The sequence below is a fragment of the Trichechus manatus genome, unplaced genomic scaffold (assembly GCF_000243295.1).
Source record: "Trichechus manatus latirostris isolate Lorelei unplaced genomic scaffold, TriManLat1.0 scaffold00222, whole genome shotgun sequence".
Classification (NCBI taxonomy): Eukaryota; Metazoa; Chordata; class Mammalia; order Sirenia; family Trichechidae; genus Trichechus; species Trichechus manatus.
Genome location: NW_004444158.1, coordinates 2,470,949 through 2,493,972, shown reverse-complemented (window position 1 = coordinate 2,493,972; position 23,024 = coordinate 2,470,949). Strand labels below are relative to the sequence as shown.

At 39.6% G+C, this 23,024-nt stretch overlaps 1 protein-coding gene across 6 annotated transcripts in view; it reads right to left on the bottom strand.

Annotated features, from left to right (window-relative positions):
• The window catches only part of MYOM1 (myomesin 1), a 191,192-nt gene that overhangs the window by 135,758 nt on the left and 32,410 nt on the right, over nt 1-23,024 (bottom strand). For 5 of the 6 annotated variants that reach the window (XM_023742888.1, XM_004388930.2, XM_023742891.1 and 2 more), the window contains exons 3-5: nt 13,267-13,407; nt 9,299-9,548; nt 8,538-8,695 (exon numbers count right to left, since the gene is read on the bottom strand). In XM_023742888.1, the coding sequence (XP_023598656.1) occupies nt 8,538-8,695; nt 9,299-9,548; nt 13,267-13,407 (549 nt within the window). The remainder of the gene's footprint in view (nt 1-8,537; nt 8,696-9,298; nt 9,549-13,266; nt 13,408-23,024) is intronic. The other variant, XM_023742890.1, reaches the window with a different exon arrangement.

Genomic DNA, 23,024 nt, shown 5'->3' with positions numbered 1-23,024 from the left:
AGTGTGCCTCTTAGCTCAAGTAGATACAAGAGACTAAACGGGCAGCTTCTGTCTGGAGGTGAGATGGGAAGGCAGAGAAGATTAGGAGCTGGTTGAATGGACATGGGGAATCAGGGTGGAAAGAAGGAGTGTGCTGTCACAGTATTGGGAGAGCAATTAGAGTTACATAACAATGTATATATAAATTTTTGTATGGGAAAAAATGAAAAAAAAAAGAGTCTAAAAAAAAAAAAAGCCAGACACAAAAGATACATACTATAGTGATTGCACTTACACAAAGTACAGAAATAGAAAAGACTAATTAATGTGGCTAGAAGTCAGGATAGTGATTTCTCTTGGGGAGAGGGTACACAAAGGAGGCTTCTTGGGTACTGATGATGTTTTCTCTCTTGATTTGGGTTCTAGTTACATGAGTGTGTGCAGTCTATGGAAATTCATCAAAGCTGGATATTTATATATAATAAGCATGTTTGGTATAAATATTATACTCCAGTAAATAAGCTAAAAGAAAAAAGGCTGACCATTGCCGAAAGGACAGAGCAAAAGGCTTTGTGTTGGGAGTTTTATTGTTGATGTCTGTAGAATGAAAGCAAAACATTCTTCCTGCTAACATTCTTGCATGTTGTTAAAAATAATGCAATTAAAAGATCATTATATTTAAATGTTTTATTTATAAGAAGACCTGGTGGTGCAGTAGCTAAAAGCTTGGATCCTAATGGAAACGTGGGTGGTTTGAACCCACCAGCTGCTCCACAAGAGAAAGATGTGGCAGTCTGCTTCAGTAAACATTAGCCCAAACCCAAACCCAAACCCAGACCGGTTGCCCTTGAGTCAATTCCGACTCATAGCAACCGTACAGGACAAAGCAGAACTGCCCAGTAGGGTTTCCAAGGAGCACCTGGTGGATTCAAACTGCTGACTTTTTGGTTAACAGCCGTGCCTTGGAAACCCTATGGGACAGTTCTACTCTGTCCTATAGGGTTGCTATGAGTCGGAATTGACTCGATAGCAATAGGTTTTATTTATAAGCAAGGAAGGCTCTTGCCGTGGAAGAGCTTATAATATAAATCATGAAGGAAAAAAAAATCCTGACAAAAACTAAAGACCCCTTCTTAAAAGCCTGTGAGCGGCCATCTAAGATACTCCACTGGTCTCATCTCTTCGGGAGCAAGTGAGAATGAAGAGAACAGGATACAACGAAAAGATTAGTCCAAAGGACTAATTGTCCACAGCTACCAAGACCTTCACCGGACTCAGTCCAGTACAGCTAGATGGTGCCCGGCTACCACCGCTGACTGCTCTGACCAGGATCACAACAGAGGGTTCTGGACAGAGCTGGAGAAGGATGTAGAGCATAATTCTAACTCATAAAAAAAAAAAAGACCAGATTTTCTGGCCTAAAGGAGACTGGAGAAACCCCGAGAGTATGGCCCCCAGACACCCTTTTAGCTCAGTGGTAAAGTTACCTTCAAGGTTCACTGATCAGCCTGAGAGTGGACAGCCCAGTAAAACCATGAGAGTAACGAGGTACAGGAGTCCAGTGACAAGGCCCAGAAGGCAGAAGGGGAGTAGGAAGCTGATGATAGGGAACACAAAGTAGAGTAAGGATATTGTTGATGTGTTGTGAGATTGTTTACCATTGTCATAGGGCAACAATTGTAGTAACTGCTAAATAGGAGACTATTTTGTCCTGTAAGCCTTCATCTTAAGTGAGAATAACAGCACAATTAGAAGAGCGTAGTCAATGTCACTTAAATGTGTATGTAAAAAAAAAATTTTTGAAATGGCGTATCTTTGGCTATGTGTATTTTCACAAAAGAAAAAAAAAGTTGAGAATTTAGAGGGTTAAAATGTTGTGGGGTTGTTAACCAATGTCATAAAACAGCATGTGTGTTACTGTTACATGAGAAACTATCTGTTCTGTAAGCCTTCACCTGAAGTACAATAAAATATTTAAAAAAAAACAAAAACAAAAAAAAAACTAAAGACCCCTTTTTCTTATTGTTCCATCCTTGGTCAAACCTCTCAACCTTCAGAAGGTGGGGCTACCCCTGAGGGGCCTCTCCCTGAGGCACTATTTTCCTGGGATGTAAGCGGCACCAGATTTAGTCACCACTTCCTCAATGCTCTCAACAGCCTGTGGCTGTGGTACCAGACCAGTTTTACCACCTATGATGATGATGGTTGACTACACTGATTACATCAGACTGCTGTCATCATGAAAAGGACAGCGTTTTGTTCTTAGTGGCATAGACATTCTGGATACAGATTTGCCTTCCCTGCACACTATGCTTCTGCCAAAACTATAATGCCTTATCCACTGTCATGATATCCTACACAGCATTGCCTCAGATCAAGAAACTCACTTTACAGAAATGAAGTGTGGTAATGGGCCCATGCTCATGGAATTCACTGGTCTTACCATGTTCCCCATCATCCTGAAGTAGCTGTTTGATAGAATGATGGAATGGCCTTTTAAAGACTAAATTATGGTGCCAGGTAGGCGGCAATACCTTGCAGGACTGGGGCAATGTTCTCCAGGAAGCTGTAAATGCTTTAAATCAGTATCCAAAATATGATGTTTTTCCCATAGCCAGGATCCACAGGTCCAGGAATCAAGGTGTGGAAATGGGAGTGACATCTCTCACCATTACTCCTAGTGACCCACTAGCAAAATTATTGTCTCCTGTCCTTGCAATCCTATGCTCTGCTGGTCTAAAGGTCTTACATTCAAAGGCAGAAATGCTCCCACCAGGAGACACAACACTTATTCCACTGAACTGAAAGATAATAATGCCACCTGGCCACTTTGGGCTCCTCATGCCTCTGAATCAACAGGTAAAGAAGGGACTTACCATATTGGCTGGTGTGATTGATCCTGATTACCAAGGAAAAACTGGACTATTATTACATAATGGAGGTAAAGAAGAATATGTCTTCAATATAGGAGATTCCTGAGGGCATCTTAGTTCTACCATGCCCTGTGATTCTGACAGGGCTAACCCAATTCTGACAGGGCTACTAATGGCCTTTTAATGTATCAGAAATGAAGGTTTGGGTCACCCCACCAGGCAAAGAATCACAACTAGCTGAGATGCTTGTTAAGGGCAAAGGGAAGATGAAATGGGAAGTGGAAGAAGGTAGTTCTAAATACCAGCTATGACCATGTGACCAATTGCAGAAATGAGGAATGTAATTGTTATAAGTATTTCTTCTTTATTTTGATATACGTTTGTGTGTGTGTGTGTGTATCAAATATGTTTATTTTATTCCCTCTCTTGTCCTATTACTTATTATAAAATACAAGACGTAAAAGGGGTTAGTGTGTTTTCGGTTGTATGCATGTTAGTTGTATCATGTTAGATGGAAGTATGGCTTTATAATTTTCTTTATTTGTAGTTTATGCATGGTTTAAGGAGATGTGTATAGGTGTCCAGTTTATAAGGGGTGGACTGAGATGGTTAATTTTATGTGTCAACTTGACTAGGCTATGATTCTGAGTGGTTTGGTCAGATACTGGACTGGTTACTGTTCTATAATGTAATGTAATGTAATGTAATCACCATCTATGATGTGATCAACCAATCAGTTGAAAGGAGAGTTCCCCTGGGGGTGTGGTCTGCCTCCAGAATATAAATGGATACTCTGGCAGAGCTTGCTCTCTCTCAACCCTGCCTGACCTCCAGATCTTGGGACGTAAGCCCGCAGAAGTCCCAAGATCTGCCACTTGACCTACAGATTTTGGATTCACCAGCCCCCGCAATCCCATGAACCAGCAGAAGTCTCCAGCCTGCCGCCTGACCTGTGAATTTGGCATAAACCACTTCCTTGAAATAAATCTCACTGGTCTTGCTCCTCTAGAGAATCCACCTAAGACATTACCTGAGTCATTTTCTGCCCTAAAAGGAGCTAGAGTTCACTTGCTCCCCTTCCAGATACTCTACTTAACATGTACAGAAAATATAAACAATAAAAATAACCACAGTGACACTCGCAGAGCATTCACTATGGCCAGGTAGCATTCTCAGTGCTCTGTGTACATAGTAACAGATTCGATCCTCACAATGACCTTTGAGGCAGCACTATTTTTAAAATCATTTTCCAGATGAAGAAAATAAGGCATGGAGAGATTAAGTTGCCTGCCCAAGGTCACACAGCTAGGAAGAACAGGGCCAGGATTTGAACCCAGGCAGTCTGGCCCCTGACATATATCAGGCTACCACTGCCCAGCTGTTCTCTGTGTAGCTGCATTTTACTTCTTCAGACTTTGGAAATGATTGCAAGGAGGTGTAGGGGCAGGGAAACTGGTGGACAGGGAGAGAAAGAGAGGATAAGAAAGTGTAAGTTAGAGAAACTAGTCCTGAGAGACAAGATGTCTTGAACTCTAGTTTGAGGTGCTGCCTCTGGCATGCTAACAGTGCCCAGAAGAGTCATTTCCTGTCTTTGGGCTTGTTTCTGAGACTTTCAAATGACAACATGATCTCCGGGGTCCCTTCCCCTTTGCTGCAACTGCTGGTGCTATACTAATGATGCCACCGACTTGCATAAAATCTTTCAGTCATTCCCAGTATTTCCAGGATACTATCCAAGAAGTTCAGTATAATCCTTTCTGATTTGACCTCAAATGGTGTTTCTAGTTTCACCTTTAGTAAATTCCTTCCTCTCCCTAACTGACATACACATATACACAATATAACACACCTTATGTCCCTAAAACACATTATTCATTTTCTACAATTTTTTTTTAACGCGTAACTGTTCTTGTCCACATAGCAAAATCCCAACTCATCCTTCAAGGCTCAGCTGAAATGCCACTTCTTTAACAAACTTCTCCTTAAAATCCCACACAGTGTTAATTGTTCCTGCCTTTGTGCATCAGTTCGAATAGCTAGATACAACCTGCTCCCACTGCTGTCGAGTGAATTCCAACTCACAGCAACCCCATAAGACAGAGTAGAACTGCCCCATAGGATTTCCAAGGAGTGGCTAATGGATTAGAACTGCTGATTTTTTGGTTAGCAGCCGTAGCTCTTAACCACTGAGCCACTAGGGCTCCAGCTAGATACAGCATTTACCAAATTATGGTTGGATGTGTGTCTCTTCTACTAAGCTGTCAGTGCCCTAAAAACTGTGGATGAAGTTTTATCCATATTTACTTCTATTCCCACTGCCAAGGAAGTATGAGTCATGGGCAAACATTAAGTGTACAGTGTTTTTTAAATTGGACTGAATGGAATTATTGTGTAATGCAACAGATTAATTAAAACTTCATAATGTTTTGGCTAAAGGAATAGAGTTCTGACAAACATATACTTCATGATTTTTTTTCATTGCTGTCGAGTCGATTCCAACTCATAGCGACCCTACAGGACAGAACTGTCCCACAGGGTTTCGAAGGAGCACCTGGGGGATTCGAACTGCCAATCTTTTGGTTAGCAGCCAAACACTTAACCGCTACACCCCCAGGGCTACACTATTTACTTTATGATATGGGTGACTTTAAATAAGTGCACATGAAGAGATTAAGCTGAGGCTCTCTGGGTCTCAGGTCCCTCAGGTGTAAAATGTAACATTTGCGGGCTGGGCTGCTCAGGAATAGAAATGTGTGGAAGGAGCAGCAGTAAAGTCTTCTCCACCGGCAGAAGACATTGCTAATTGCCCTCGGGCTGCTGCCTCGCAGCCCAGGAGTGGCCTCAGACAGCTGTATCAGCCTCGGCCCCAGGCAGCCAGGACTTTGATTAGAGATGCCCCATAGAAAGAAATCCACCAGCCACTCCTCATTCCTGACATTCCTTGTCTGGATGAATGACAGGGCAGAACACGATGTCGGCATGTTCTTCTGATTGAACTGGGTTAGGCCGCTTCACACTTGACTCGAAAGCTCCCTCTTGTCCAGTGTTTTCCACATGCTGGAGTATTTTCAGCAGTTTTTTTAGCATCAGAATAGAAATATGACACTAAAGGCTGCAGAATGTGCCACTTGACAAAGCAACTGGGTGGCACTCAGTTTGACTTCTGACCAAAAATGTGGTTCATCTCCATAAACTATGAGTTAAAACAGCATTTTGCAGCTCCTGGTGTTACTTCACCCGTCTTGCTTTCCAGTTCCCGTAATTTAGCACCTCAATTCCTCCCCCTCAACTAAACGTTCACGACTGTTTTAATGTGACCAGCTGGTAAATTAAATCATTTTAAAATATTCACACACACACACACACACACACACACACACACACACACACAAAAACAGATAATGCTTTCACTGAGGCGCTGCTAGTCTTTCCTAGGGGAACTCCTGTTTTAAAGCAGTGGACAAGGATTAAGTCAGAAGCCAATTCAATGACGTTCTTCGAGGAATTTTTCCTAATGAGACCTTCTGGTTTGGGTCACTTTACATTGGCTGTCCTCTGTAGTAAGTCAGTGAAGAAAAGCAGGATTTTGGGGGCACTCTGTATATACTTCACAGCTTGTTATTTCTGGAAAGTGAAATTCCAAACCATCCAGTCACTGGCTAACTTTGGAGAGTAACCCACACCCTGGGATTAATTGTCAAAATGTTTCTTAAATCCTTGTGAATACGCAGATGTACACCATTTTCCTTATCATTTTCATGTAAAGTCTATAAAATATATTAGTTAACGAACTTTCATTATACTCTAAGTATTTCTAGAATAATACCCTGACACCCAGTGACTTTTCATGTATGTATATAAAACACATACTTCATTACCCATACAAATGCCAGTGGATAGTGGGCTGATGTTAATAATAAGCGGTTATAGTGAAGATCTTTGGTAGTGTAAAGTATGATCAAGAAAAAAGGCTTGATTTTTTTTTTTTTCCTATTAACAAATAATGCCTGTCAAAATTGATCTAGGTTTCAGAGCGGAAATCCAGTTAAATCTAGCTCTTTTAGAAAGTGTAAAATTAACACAATTCTCTCCTTCTTCTAAAGACAACTTTTCTCTTGTTCCCTATTTCATACAACTTAAAAAATGTGACTAGATAATACACTTCCTTCTATCCAGCTCCTCCTCATAGTCAACTGCTTTCCTTAGATTCTTATGCATCCTTTCAGAGTTTTGTTATGCACATAAAAAAAATACAAACATAAATTCTTTTTCCTCCCTTTAAAAACCAAGTATAACCTATTATACAAGTTATCATATACATATAGCCCATTGAGTAAAAAAACTTGGTTTTTCACTACGTACATATTTTCTCTTCTATATTGACAAAGGATTCCCTGGGTGGTGCAAACGGTTAACGTGCATGGCTGCTAACCAAAAGGTTGGAAGTTTGAGTCCACCCAGTGGTGCCTCAGAAGAAATGCCTGGTGATCTATTTCCAAAAAATTGGCCATTGGAAACCCTACGGTGCACATTTCTACTCTGATAAACATGGGGTCGCAATGAGTTGGAATCAACTTGACAGCAACTGTTATTATTATTACTTTATTTATGTTGACAAAGGCCTCCTTCAGGATGGCCTGCTGCACCGTGTTGTTACAGCAGCATCCTCTGCAGCTAACGTTCCTACTGAACCCAGTCCCAAAACAGGCTTCCTTCTGCTCTCAAAGAGGGCTGGGAACAGGATTGTGCCCCTCAGCTGTTTCTGCACCTGGCAGTGATGAGTGATGTGTGCTGTGGTCACTTAGACTGAAGGGTAACCCTAGGTTCTGTTTAAAAAGATTGGGTCAGTAATGTGGGATTGGCCGGAGAGCAGTTGCTGCGTGTTCATTTCATTTGTTAGACCTCAGGGACTTTGATGACCTGAGGATGCCTAGTGGAAACCTGGAGTCAAACCTTCTTTGGAAAGGACTCTAGGGGAGACCCACAGCCCCAGGCATAAGCGTCTTTGAAAGATGTGATTAAGGCTTGATTGCTAGAGGGGAGACGGCATGAATGAAGGAAGCATCATCACAAACTAATTCCTTTAATTTATCTCCTTCTATTCAGGAAAAGCCCTGGTGGTGCAGTGGACAAGCATTTGGCTGCTAACGGAAAGGTTGGCAGTTCGAATCCATCAGGTGTTCATGGAAACCCTATGGGGCAGTTCTACTCTGTCCTATGGGGTTGCTATGAGTGGGAATCGACTTGACAGCTGTTGGTTTGGTTTGGATTTTAGTTATTTTTAAAAAGGCAGCATTGCTTCCACTCACAAAATGATACCTATATTGTAAAGTTCACTAATGGAAGCAAATTTTTATTTAATTTTTATGATCCATCGCAGTTATAGACATAATTTTCTTTGTAAATATGTTGACTAAATTTTAACACTTTATATAAGATAAAGACCGACCTGTATGATAGGATTATAAAATGTCATAATGTATCAAAATATATGCAAGACTGTTCTTTCTTCCCATGCATAAAATGTTCATCCCAGTATCCTTTTTTAATTCTTTTGAAAATCTGTACAAAATTGTAGACACCTTCCTTGCCACCTGCACATTGATAATCCTGTACATTTTCACTACAGGGAAACTTAACTTCGTGGAATCAATTCTATAAATAGTTCTCATAAAGCTAACATACCATGTGAGACGAGGTTCTGGCCAGCCTGATACGGAGCAGTGCAGTTTGACACTCTCTTTCTCCCACACAGTGTGCGAACGAGGTTTAATGTTGAACTCAGGAGCATGAAGAAGACTATCTTCATTCAACTTTTTATGATATGCCTCGGTTTCTTCTAACTGGAAAAAAAATATTATCACAATATTACTAAACCAAAGTGATCTGTGCTACTTAAACGTTGTTGAGTGCTATAAAGTCAATTCCAACTCATAGCGATTATATGTGACAGAGCAGAACTGCCTCATAGGGGTTTTTTTGGCTGTAATCTTTACAGAAGCCGATCGCCAGGTCTTTCTCTTGTAGAGTCGCTGGGTGAGTTCAAACTGGCAACTTTTGGTTAGCAGCCAAGAGCATAAACAAGTATAAGCCAAACTTATTTCTCCATCTAGAGCCTTATTTTTGTATTTAGATAACATGCAATCCCCCTCTTCCCTTTTTAAAACATATGGAATTATTTAACTCTTCACATTCTAAGCTTGAGCAATGTTTCTTAAGGTTCTTTAAATCATACGCTATGGAGTCTAAAACTATTAGGTTTCTCTTTCTCTGACCGATACATTTTAATGTCTGTTCTCCTTGTTTGGTTTTGCTTCTCCACAAAACCACCTATTTCTTAACTTGAAACAAATAAATCTATGTCTACACACACACACACACACACACACACAACCTGTTCCATGCCTTTCCATTTTTGTAAGTTATATTAACGTGTCTTTTCTTACTGTTTTTCTCAGCGACAGGTGTTCTGCCTTTTCTCGAATTGCAACTTTCCTTGACTTCTTCTCAACAGCTTTCTCCTGTTGAAGAGTGGATGTGGACTGTTTGGATACCATGGACTGTTTGGATGCGGTTGACTGTTTTGCTGTCGTGATTCCTTCTTCGCTAGCAAGAAGTTTCCTCTGGGCTATATATGCAGCAGCTTCTTTAATTCTTTCTTCCTCCGTATCTGTAATTCCACTGACATGCACTTGGCTAAAACATAATAACAGCAAAATATGGATATTGTGGATGGCAGTGATAAGATTGCCTTGTTTTAGCAAGTTCAATGTACCAGACCTCCAACACAGTATACTCTGCCCAAACAAAACCTGACAGAAAAACCTGGTAGATCAGGAGCTAACTCTTCACATGCAAAAGTAGTCTTCATGTTAACAATGATAATAATAATATAACAACAATAATAATACCTATTATGTCACTGGTGCTGTGCTAAGTGCTTTTTACAGGTTGTTGCTGTTGCTAGCCGCCAGATCGGACAGTTATCTCATTTAACGCTCACAACAGTCTCCTGAGGTAAACTGTATCATTTTTATTTTACATATATGGTAACAAGATTCAGAGAAGTTACATAACTGGCCGAAGGTCACTGTACTGGTTTGCTTAGTGCATTTAAATACGATTTAGTTTACAATAAGAGATTAAAATTATGACTACCTTTCTAGAAAAGACGATATTGTAAAATGAGAGAGAGTTTTTGTGCTTTAAAGCCTGTAATCCTGATATATGACCGTGTGCTTGACCTGGATTCTATAATCCAGCAGATGTACTGCATTGCCCAGAGTGTTGCATATAAAAATAAGTTTCAAATTTCCACGAGGTCCTTCTGCTTCCTGTGTTTCTTCAGAAGATAACAAAGGTTGTGTGTATGTTGTGTGTGTGTGTGAGTGTATATATAACAATCTTTGTATTTGCATATAGCTATGATAAGAAGAAATAGTCAAGCTTGCATTCAAAGTGGTAACATTTATAAAAGTGATCTGTCTTTATTAGTAATTGATGATGATGGCAAGGGAGAGACAGGAGGTAACATCTAAAAGTGTTGTCCCCTGAAGTAGTAGTTTATTACAGAATTTGTACCATGATTTGTTAATGTGTTAAAAACACTTAGATTATTGTTAATCTCCTTTGTTGCGAACCCTATCAGATGGTTCAGTAGGGGAGTGTATTGATTGTACTTTCTCTTGAAATTCGGAGTCTCCTCAGATCTCTTAAAGCAGAATTGTACATTTGCTTTTCTTAGAGAAGAGTGCTTAAAAACTTAAGCAAATACAGCCACTGTATATGCAAATGCCTGGCATTTTGATGATGAATAGGATTCAATATTTGCTACAAGACTGGAATTTCCAATGGCATATTACTAGAACAGCGGGTAGACAAGATGAGTCAACTTTATTTCTTACTAAATTTAGTGAGTAAATTTCAATTTCTTTCTCCTTACATTTGTCTCTCCAAATATTAATAAGGAAGTCCCTACTAATGAAATCAGTAATCTATTCACTATTCAATTTAGAAAAACTAAAAAGGTAAGATGGGAGGTTTTTAGCTTAGTGTCCTAACATAACTAGCTCTAATCTTTTTTTTTTTTTTTTTTGGAATGCAACAGGAAATAAATTAATGAATGAATGAATACAAAATAAACCATTGTGAGAACTTGTTTGGAATTCTCTATAGAGGTCAACATACAATATATAGAGAGATGTGAAATGAGCTTTGGAATATGATTCAATATGTACAATAACTAATCATATTCAGTGCTAGTCTCGCCCCGAGCTGAGACAACCCTAAGTATGAGAACTTTAAGTCTAACCTCACACTACTTCCAACAATGGATATGTTGGCATAGCTCTAGAGGGCAGGAGGGATTCACGACCTCCTTGCCTTTTCTATTTACGAGTACGTGAACCTCGAAACTATATGTATTTCACATGAGAACCTGAGTACATTTTTAAACATATCTGTTGGACCCAAGATAGCAATTATATTTTCCTTTAAGTAAATATAAACATATGTCATTAGTAACTCTTCTATAATGTGAGCACAGAGCAAGAATATGATGTGACATGTTGACAAAAGTATACTACTACAAGTTAAAATAAATAAATACATAAACCTCCCTAGCACTCTGAATATCACTGACAGTCTCAACTCCAAACCTGTTGTGGGCGGTGTTAGTTCCTTGCTCATCCTTTTCTTAGGTTGTTAATACTGCCAATGCCATTGTGAAGTGTTATTTTCTACACCGTAATAGAACATAAGAAACCCTGGTGGCGTAGTGGTTAACAGTTCGGCTGCTAACCAAAAGGTCAGCAGTTCGAATCCACCAGGCACTCCTGGAAACCCTATGGGGCAGTTCTGCTCTGTCCTATAGGGTTGCTATAGGGTCACATGAGTTGGAATTGAGTCGATGGCAACGGATTTGGTGTTGGTTTTTTTTAATAGAACATATGAAATTGAGTCCATACAAAAAATAAAAGAGAACTGTAAATAAAACCTAGAAGATCAATTTTCATTCACATTTTATCAGAGGGTATTTTGTAAATTGTCATTTCTTTAGACTGGCCTGGAAGAGCCAGAATGGTTGGTTTGGTGGGGAAAGATCCAGGAGAAGACACGAAGAGTGCAAAGCCCACACAGGCGCAGAGGCATGTTGGCTAATGCTAAGCTGATGTGGTTCTTAAATGATTTTTTTAAAACAGAGGGAAACAAAGCAGAAAATAATAATATTTTATTCTTCTAACTTAGCCATCTCCTATAATGAATATGAGCACATATAAGCTAACTTTGTGAAGCATCTAAGTCTGCACGATCCTATTAGAAATATAAACATGTTGCTCTGGAAAGTCCACTTTAGAAAATCAGAGCGATCAAAAATATCTAATAAAAAGCTAAAAATAGAATATCATTTCTCCCCTTTATGCCCCAAATTAATCCTAGAGCAATTATTACATTAGCCTCTGAAACAATTCAAAAAGCAAGAGTCAGAGAACAATGGGAGGAGAAACACAGGGCAATGGAGTTATGTCACCAAAGATCACAATCCCATTATGTCCTACTGACTTTCAATCAGGATTGACCTTCCCGTGACATTTCCTGATGGCATCTGCCCTGGCAGGGCGGCCTCATTCTGAGTGTCCCCTTAGCTACGTGAGTAATTCCCAAGCCGAGGAAAATAAACAGGAGAGGGCCTGAGAGTCCCTGCTGATCCTTATCCTGGTGCCTCTGACAAGTTTCCTTTGGATATTGATACCATTCAAAAAAAAAAGAGTTTACATCATAAACACAGAAAATTGGCATTACCTAAACTTGTGATTTATTATTTTGTTTGAAGTTTGCCTCAAAATAAACAGCAATCTCTTTCCAGTAAACAAATATAAGCCAGGCATTTGAATTATGATGTAATTATTTTACTTAGACTATGTTATATAAGTTTGATTTATATAATTAATGATTTAATAATTAAAACCACATTGACAACTAAGATCTTTTCCACCTACCTAAACAAATCATCTAATTTTTTACAGTTCACCACCATTTTAGAGTTTTAAATCTTTCTTTCTCCTCCAGTTACAATGACTGTGTATACTGTTCAATCACCAGCATTCGAATGCTCCACTTCCAATTTCAACTAATTCCACAAGGAGTATTAAGTTTCTAATCATTCCTTTCTGTTATGTAGTGATGCTGGGTGATGGCGAAGATTTCTGAAAGGATCACTTTTCATAATTAACTCATCTCTGCTCAGTGCAGGGTTCTGGGCTTGCTTAGACATACAGTATGTGTACCGGGCCCAGTACATAGTAAGTGCTCAATAAATGTTAGTTATTATGATTTATTTATCATCATTATCTACTCTGACAACATTCATTCCCCACTTTCAAATAATCAAACCCAGGAAGAGAAAGTGCCGCACCGTCCTGAGAAAATGGGCACCATGTAGTCGCTGGGTAGATTCTCCTTCTCCTCTCCAGAAAGAAGGCTCTTTTTGGCTCTATTTGCTTTGGAACTCAACTTGGATGAATAATCTTCTAGCAGCAGACTGGAATCTGTAAATCTGAAATAAAACCCCTCACATTAGACAACTACAAAAAAATGCATTTAAAATATTCAACAACTTGACCAAGGCAAAGCCATAGAAACTTCCTAGACACACCCAGACACCTTGAGGGACCAAGTTACTGGGGCTGAGGGCTGGGAACCATGGTCTCAGGGGACATCTAGCTCAATCGGCATAACATAGTTCATAAAGAAAATGTTCTATATCCTACTTTGGTGAACAGCAACTGGGGTCTTAAAAGCTTGCAAGTGGCCATCTAAGATACATCTATTGGTCTCATCACATTTGGAGCAAAGGAGAATGAAGAAAACCAAAGACACAAGGGAAATATCAGTCCAAAGGACTAAGGCACCACATGAACCACAGCCTCCACCAGCCTGAACTCAGAAGAAGTAGATGGTGCCCAGCTACCACCACTGACTGCTCTGACAGGGATCACAGTAGATGGTCCCAGACAGAGTGGGAGAAAAATGTACAACAAAATTCAAATTTGCAAAAAAAGACCAGACTTACTGGTCCGACAGAGACTGGAGGAACCCCTGAGACTGTGGCTCCCGGACACCGTGCTAACTCAGAACTGAAGCCACTCCTGAAATCCACCTTTCAGCCAAAGATTAGACAGGCCTATAAAACAAACAATAACACACGTGACGGACCTGCTTCTTAGTTCAATCAAGTATATGAGACCAAACGGTCAATACCTGGCCAAAAGCAGAGATGAGATGAGAAGGCAGGAAGGGGCAGCAAACCTGGACAAATGGATAGGAGCAACCCGTGAAGGAAAGGGAAAGGGGGAGAGTGCTGACACAATGCAGGGATTGCAACTAATGTCACAAAACAATTTGCATATAAAATTTTTGAATGAGAAACTAATATGCGCTGTAAACTTTCACCTAAAACACAATAAAATTTTAAAAAATAAATAAAATATTCAAAATACTGATAAGTGGAAGTTTTTACTTAAGAGAGCTTTCACAGAATCCTAGATCCTACTGCTATAATTATCTTTTATCTTTAGAACTACAGGGGAGTCAGAAAGACCTCAGATAGCGCACTCTAAAACCTGCTGCTGTCGAGTGGATTCTGACTCGTAGTGACCCGAGGGGACAGAATAGAACTGCTCCATAGGATTTCCAAGGAGCCGCTTGTGGATTCGAACTGCAAACCTTTTAGTTAGTAGCTGTAGCTCTTAACCACTGTGCCACCAGGGCTCCACTGCACTCTATACAGGCACAAAAGGAAAATAGGTCTATAAAAATGTCATGGCTTCCCCTCGCCCTCACCCTCAACGTTTCAAGGGAAAAGAGCAGTGCTTTTTATAACAGTCCCAAATTTCTCTGCTGTTAAGCTAAGGTGTGGAATTTAGGCAGTCTATATAAATGGTTTTGATACCTTGTACACCAAAATCCCTTTGGGGGATTGTTTAGGATACAGATTTTTTTCTGAATAAGGCCCAAGATTCTGCATTTTCTAACCGGGAGCCCAGGCGATTTTGATGCAAGGGCTTTTAGTGTGCACATTGAGACACGTGATGTGTTGTGGACAGATTCCTCTGTTCAAAGGAACTCTGGGCTTACATCGAACAACAGAATTAATGTATTTCCTGTGAACACATAGCATCGGGTGAGCCAGAGAATTACAGGGTGTGATAACCCTTTGGTCAGTTCTGTTATACACAAAAATCTGCCTATGCGCTCTCATGCAAGCATGCATTTTGAAGTATTTAATATAGGAGCCTGGGTGGCACAGTTTTTGATGAGGCATTAACCTAAAGTTAAAGTTGAAACCCACCCAGCAACTCTATGGAAGAAAGGCCTGGCAAACTGCTTCCATAAAGATTACAGCCAAGAAAACCCTACGGAGCAGTTTTACTCTGTAACACATGGGGTCGCTATGAGTCAGCGGCTGACTAAATGGCAGCTAATGACGGCGATGCTCTAATAAACCAAAAAATGTACTATTGGGGGGAGAAACACGACAGCAGAGAAGATCACACCTAAAGAAAAAGGACTGACAAAGCTAAAATATAGTCTTAATCTAAAGTTCTTAACCTCTCAAAAAAATGCATTTTCACGCAAGCGTATTAAATTTTGCATAACCTTCAGGAGCTGACTGGAGTCTCTCCTACACTCCAGGTTCACAGCCCCAGTTCTACACGATAGGGAAGGTTTCTAACAACAGGGGAACCTGGGTGCTGGCTGTACAGGAACTCTGTGCTGTCCATGTTAACTTTTCTATAAATCTAAAACTATTCTATAGTTTAAAAAACTCACTGCCATTGAGTCGGTTTCGACTCATAGCAACCCTATAAGACAGAGTAAAACTGTCCCATAGGGTTTCCAAGGAGCACCTGGTAGATTTGAACTGCCGACCTTTGGAAAGCAGCCAAGCTCTTAAGCACTGTGTCACCTATAATAAAAAGTTTAGTGTAAAAAGATAAAAGCTCCTGGCCTAGAAGAACTCTGAAAAGAAAAAGAAGACTGAGAGCGGGGCAAATGGAAAAAGCCACCTGCCCGGTTGAAGGTGACAAATGCATGCCATCCAAACCTGACTGTGTTCATCTTTGAAAATCATTTGGAAAAGCAAAGGGGGTCACAGAGATCAAAAGAGGAAGTCAGTCCAAACATATACTTATTACTAAAGGGACAGGTAATGATGCAGGGAAACGTATTCTCTGCCTAACCAGCAACATCAGTAATTCGGGGAATTGTGGAGCTCGCAGGGGCTATGGGTACTGTGGTGCCGGCAGTAGCCTTTGACCTCCTGACTGGAGCAATGGAAGTGGCAAATCTCTTCCTCACACACTATCACCCGTCTTCCCCAGGGTGAATATCTAGCTCTAATCCTATGATCAGCATTAAGTCTAAAGGTTAAAACCTTAAATGTAAGCTTGGGGATTGGTTACCAGTTGGAAGCCTTAGTGAAATTTGTTCCTGGCTGGCTATTCCAGGCAGTAGCAGAATGACTGCATTCTATACCCTCAGCAGATCGCAGAGTACACGCCATGCTTATGCAGGCTAAGTTTAAAGTGTCTTTTCCTTCACTCCTTTTTCCATTACTATCATACAAAATAAAATAAGATTAGGGAGCTGAAGAGTTTCATTTTTCCTCTTCTAGAATGTTCATATTTTCTCATTTCTCTCCTGTTTTTCTGGTTTTGCTCTTTCCTCTTCACTCCTGTTCTAGCTGCCTACAATCATATTCTCATGAATTCATATCTTTCCATGTTCATTAACATCAGAACAACGGTGGACTGTCACTCTTCTTGTTGTATTGTTGTCCCCTTTTCTGTCATTTTTCTTTTAGTACAAATATTAAAATTGATGCAATTATTATACAGAACATGCCAGAATGTGGTTTTTCCATTCTCAAGGGTAAATGACAGCAGCTGATTTTGAGTAGTTGAATTTTATGGTAGAGATTCATAACATTAGTATTCATTTCCACCTCATATTTTATTAGCTAGCAAACAAAACTAAATCAAAGTAATACAAAGCTTTAAGGAACTGACTGTAATAATGAAGGTAATTGCTTATTTGCAGAATAAATATCAATAGTATATTTCATTATGATCCATCAACACTGAAGTCCACCATCTTCCTCTAATCAAATTTTAAGGTTGAATAATGTTTTTTACAAGAGTTAAATAGAATATGTAAATTTTGAATGTCTTTGAATTTAAAGAGCTAAACCAGGGCTTAGGAATCTCTCAGACTTTTAGTTCTGTTTTGAAATTAATCCTCTAATAGCTCAGTTTCTGAGTAGATACTAAACTTGGTATGTATGGACATGTTAACACTACTTCTAATATCCTTTCTGTACTCAAATCTTGAAACTTTCTGAGTTTCAAGGCACTTATGAAGTTAAGCAATAGATAAAGATTGATTTGTGTGTGCACACATGTGTCTGTGACAGTATCCAGGGGCATCTTTTTGTACCCTGCTACTAACTGTGCTATGTCCTCTAGATTCAGTAGATTTAAAATTAACATCCTGTTGTGTGACATCACCGCATCTATCATCAGGAGCAGCACAGAGAATGGATGTTAGGGTACAGAAAGCACTCTGGAAATAGCCTGGGAACTCAGAAATAGACTCATCTGTGTCCAACTCAAGTATTGAACAGAAAAAAATATCACCTTGTGCTCTTACAACTACATAGTAAGCACAACAGGACAAGTAAGAACAAAGCTATTCATAGACTTCCAGAGATGAAGAGATCTCAGAGATGTCGACACCAGGCCCCTCAATTTACAGGTGCAGAAACCAAAGCTGAGAGACTCTTCACTGCTCACCCTTGTTCACACAGCAAGCTGGTGCCTGAATTAGGACTAGCACCCACTTCAGATTAGTGTTCTTTCCACTATACCAGTGGTCTCCAATTTTTTTGATTGAGTACTCTCAAAAAAAAGGGGGGGAACGCCCCCAATATATGTATGTATTAGAAGTTCTATGTGTGCACTGCTGTATAAATATTCTCACTTAATAAAAAATTTAATAACTAGAAAATATTTAAAGACCAAATTCTATTTAAAAAAATAGAAGTGCTAACATTTCTTCCTAAACCTCCATGCTTTGCCTTCATGCACTCCCAACTTTGGAGACCATACACCACGTCACCCTGTCCCTAAGGACTCTGACATTGATTGGCTATTCCTGAATTTATTCACATAAATTGAGATTGTGAAAGTTCAGTTGAAAATAAAGCATTAAAAAAAAAGAAAAGAAAGCATTGAAAAACTCACTAAACTTTATATAAAGTAAAATGCTGGTTCCTTAAAGTTATGTTTATAATCATTGTATAATTTTGGGAAATTGTCCCAGGATCCCCAGGATGAATAAATTTATTTATACTCACGTTAAGGAAAATGCAGGACCTGCTTAATGGCTATATTATTTTCTGAAAATAGTCTGACAGCCTATCAGCGCATTTCAGAAAAAAGAAGGGCATGGGCATTGTCTTTGCTGACCGTGCTCCCAAACCCAGCATAGCCCATCCCTGCATGCTCACACTGAGAATGCGACTACTGGCTTCGCTTCCTGTCCTTCCTACTGCCTGTAACCATTCAATGAGAGGGAGGGTCTCAGTCATCTTGGTATCTTCAGCCCTGTGCCCAGTGCCTGAGGCTGCTCAGTAAATGCTGATGGAATGGAGTGAAATCAGGATTCATCCTCCTGTAATCATACCCTAGCTGTGATTCTCAACCCTGGCTTCACATCACAACTGGCTAAAAAGCTCTGAAATGTGACCAGTGCAGAGGCAGGACTTCCAGTGGGGTGGAGAGAGTATCCTGATGGTTCCTCTCTCCAAAAAGCAATGATAAAACTGGGCAAAACTGTCAAAAACAACCCATTTCTGTGAGGAAATATATGGAAACCATGTATCAGATAGGGGTTTAATATGCAAAATATGTAACTAATTCCTGTAACTCAACTGGAGCCCTGGTGGCGCAGTAGTTAAGAGCTTGGCTGCTAACCAAAGGGTCGTAGTTCAAATCCACCAGCCACTCCTTGGAAACCCTATGGGGCAGTTCTACTCTGTCCTATAGGGTCACTATGAGTCGGAAGTGACTCAACAGCAACAGATTTGTTGTTATTGTTGTTGTTTTTTGGATAACTCAACTACAGAAGACAAGCAACCCAATTAAAAAACAGGCAGAGGACTTGAATAGACACTTCTCCAAAGATATACAAATGGCCAATAACCATATGAAAAGATGCTCAACGTCATTAGTCATTAGGGAAATGCAAATTAAAACCACGAGATATAACTTCGCACCCAGTAGGATGACTATTACCAAAAAAATGGAAATAGGGTTGGCAAGGATGTAGAGAAATTAATTTTTCTCTTACAAAAATTTGTTACATCCAGTAATACAAACATTCAGCTTTTAACAATATGTTCTGTTTATCTTCTAAAAAAATAAGACCAAAAAAAAAAAAAAAAAAAAAAAAAAAAAGAACAAAATCCTCTAGATAAGCCAACCCTTTCAGAGCTCTGCAAATCAACCAAAGACATACACTAAGAAGCAGTTATTCATAAAAAAACTACAGAACTTCAGGTAAGAACAGTGGGAGTCTGTGTGGCATTCTAGACTTCTCTTACTCCCATGCCCAGCTCAGTCAGTGAGGTAGGGCTACCTGGGTGGGAAAAGGTGTGAAGACCAATGGGTTTCCTGCCAGAGGGGGTGACCTGATTTGGAGCAGAGCATGAACAAGTTCCACCTGCAGGAGCACTGTGGGTAACAGAAGCAACCTAAGTGCAAACAAACAAGAGCAGCAGCTCAGCTAGCCTCAGGTTGTAATCATGGTTGTGGCAAGCAAAGCACTGGCAGACCCACCAGAAATTTAACAGAAGGATCTGAGAAATAAGAGTCACTGGGGGCCTTCATATGCTCGCCACTCACGTGTATAGGAGAAACTGAAGAAGGCCCAAGCTACCCACACACCTTTGGCTGACCAGGAGCTCACATTTACGCAGAGGACACGCAAGAGAGCCTGTACCCACTGCCGTCGAGTGGATTCCGACTCATTGCAGTGAGCCCATAGACAGAGCAGAACTGCCCCACAGGGTTTCCAAGGCTGCAATCTTTACGGAAGCAGACTGCCACATCTTTTTCCCACTGAGCAGCTGGTGGGTTCAAACTGCAACCTTTCAGTTAGCAGCCGAGCACTTAACCACTGTGCCACCAGGGCTCCCAGGAGAGCCTAGAGGTAAGCAAAACCGGGACTTACTTCAAAACTACCTAAACTTTAAATGCTCTCTCCAACACGCACATACAGATCCATTGCCAGAGGATGAAGCTTTATTGTCTTGAGATGTTTGAAAACAACCTCTGAGCAATCATTGCCTTAAAATTAACCCATACAAACACAGTGTGATCCCTGGGAATCCAGGGTTAAAAATAAGGACAAAAATTAAAAAAACAACAAAACTAAGCAGAGGCATCAGCAACCACACATTGCAAGGGAAACAGACTCTACAAATGTGTACAGGCAAGTTATTAAACAAACAAAACAGACACACACAAAAAAAGCACCATATTAATAGAATAAAAAACATATTATTATCCCAATAGATGCAGAAAAAGCATGTGACAAAATTCACCATTTATTCATATTTTAAAAATCTCAACTAAATAGGGATAGAAGGAAACTTTCTCCACCTCATAAAGGCCACCTATGAAAGACCTACAGCAAATATCAGACTTAATGGGAAAAGACTGAATGCTTTCTTTCTAAGATTGCAAACAAGGCGATGGTGCCCGTTCTCGCCACTTCTATTCAATATTGTACTGGAGGTTCTAGCCACAGCAACAATTGAAAAAAAAAAGACTGGAAAGGAAGGCTTCTACTTTTATTTACAGATGCTATAATCCTGTATATAGAAAATTTTAAGGAATCCACATACAAAAAATCCTAGTACTAATGAGTTTAGCCAGGTCACAGGATACTAAATCAGAACACAGAAAAAAATTATATTTCCATATACCAGAAAAGAACAACACAGAAAGAAAATTGAGAAAATAGTTCCATTCATAACAGCATCAAAAAGAATGCTTAAGAATAACTTTAACACAGAAGTATAAGACTTGTACATTGAAAATTACAAAACAGTTTTAAAATAAACGAAAGAAGAGCTAAATAAATAAATATTCTATGTTCAAGATTCGGAACATTCAACATGGTTAAGATGGCACATTTTTCAAAATTGATCTACAGATTCAACATGATCCTTATCAAACTTCAAGTAGGCTTTTTTCTTTCTTGACAAAGACAAGCTGATCCTAAAATTTATATGGAAATAGGAAGGACCTAGATAGCCAAAATAAATTTGTAAGCAAACTAAGTTAGAGCACTTCCATTAACCAATTTCAAAACTTAATATAAAGCAATAGTAATTAAGGCATATAGATAAATTAAATAAAACTGAGTGTGATGGTTAAGATTGTGTGTCATCTTGGCTGGGCCATGACTCTCAGTGTTTATATGTGATTACTCCCATGATGGGATCTGCTGTGAGTAGTCAATCAGTTGAAAGGGAGTTTCCGTGGGGGGTGTGGCCTGCATCTGAATATAAGCAGACATTCTGACTTTTTGCTCGCTCTGGATCCTGCGGCTGCCTCCTGTTCACCTGACTTCCTGTTCTTGGAACTTGAGCTATCAGCTTATCTGCCAATCTTGGGATTCGTAGACCTTCACAGCCTGTGAGCAGGAGCCTGGCTTTCCAACCTGCCTATCTTGGGTTCGCCAGCCCCTGTGGCTATGTGGATCGAGAGAATCCCCTATCCTGATCCACGGACTTGGGATGTTCCAGGCTCTACAATCGTGTGAGCCGTTTCCTTGATATAAATCTCTCTACATACATATTTATATGCTTTACTGATTTTGCGTCTCTAGAGAACCCAGCCTAAGACACTGAGAACCCAGAAATAAAATCTTACATTTATGGTCAACTGATTTTTGACAAAGGTGCCAACGGAATTTAATCAGGAAAGATTAGTCTTTTCAACCAACGGTGCTGAGACAATTGTGTATGCATATGTGAAAGGATAAATTTGGAACCTTATCGCACATCACATTCAAAAATTAATTCAAAATGGATCATAGCTTTAAAAGTAAAATGTAAAATTTTTCTTAGAAGAAAAGATAAGAGGGAAGTCCTTATGGTATTGAGTTTATCAATACTAGATGTAACAACAAAAGCATATCCAAAAAGAAAAAGTTGATGAATTGAACATCATAAAACTAAAAAGTTGTGGTCTTTGAATGACACTATTAAAAGAATGAAAAAACAGACCACAGAATGAGAAAAATTACCTGCAAATATATATCTAATAAACAAATTGTATCCAAAACATTTAAATAACTCTGACAACTCAATAATAAGATTTTAAAAATCCAGTAAAAATGGGCAAAAGATTTGAATAGACACTTTACCAAAGAAGTTATAGAAATGGCTAATAAGCAAATAAAAAGATGGTCGAAACCATTAGTCATTGTTGTTAGGTACCTTCGAGCTCCTTCGGATTCATACTGACCCTACGTACAACAGAATGAAACACTGCCTGATCCCGCGCCATCCTTATAAGCATTGCTACGTTTGAGCCCATTGTTGCAGTCACTGTGTCAATCCATCTTGTTGAGGGTCTTCCGCTTTTTCAATGACCCTCTTCTTTACCAAGCATGATGTCCTTCTCAAGGGACTGGTCCCACCTGATAACATGTCCAAAGTATGTTAGACGAAGTCTCATCATCCTTGCTTCTAAGGAGCATTTTGGCTGTACTTCTTCCAAGACATATGTGTTTGTTCTTCTAGCAGTTCACAGTAAATTCAATATTCTTCCCCAACACCACAATTCAAATGCATCAATTCTTCTTTAGGCTTCCTTATTCATTGTCCAGCTTTTGCATATATATGAGGTGACCGAAAATACCATGGCTTGGGTCAGGCACACCTTAGTCCTCAAGGTGACATCTTTGTTTTTTAACATTTTAAAGAGGTCTTTTGCAGCAGATTTGCCCAATGCAATGCATCATTTGATTTCTTGACTGCTGCTTCCATGGGCATTGATTGTGGATCCAAGTAAAACGAAATCCTTGACAGCTTCAATA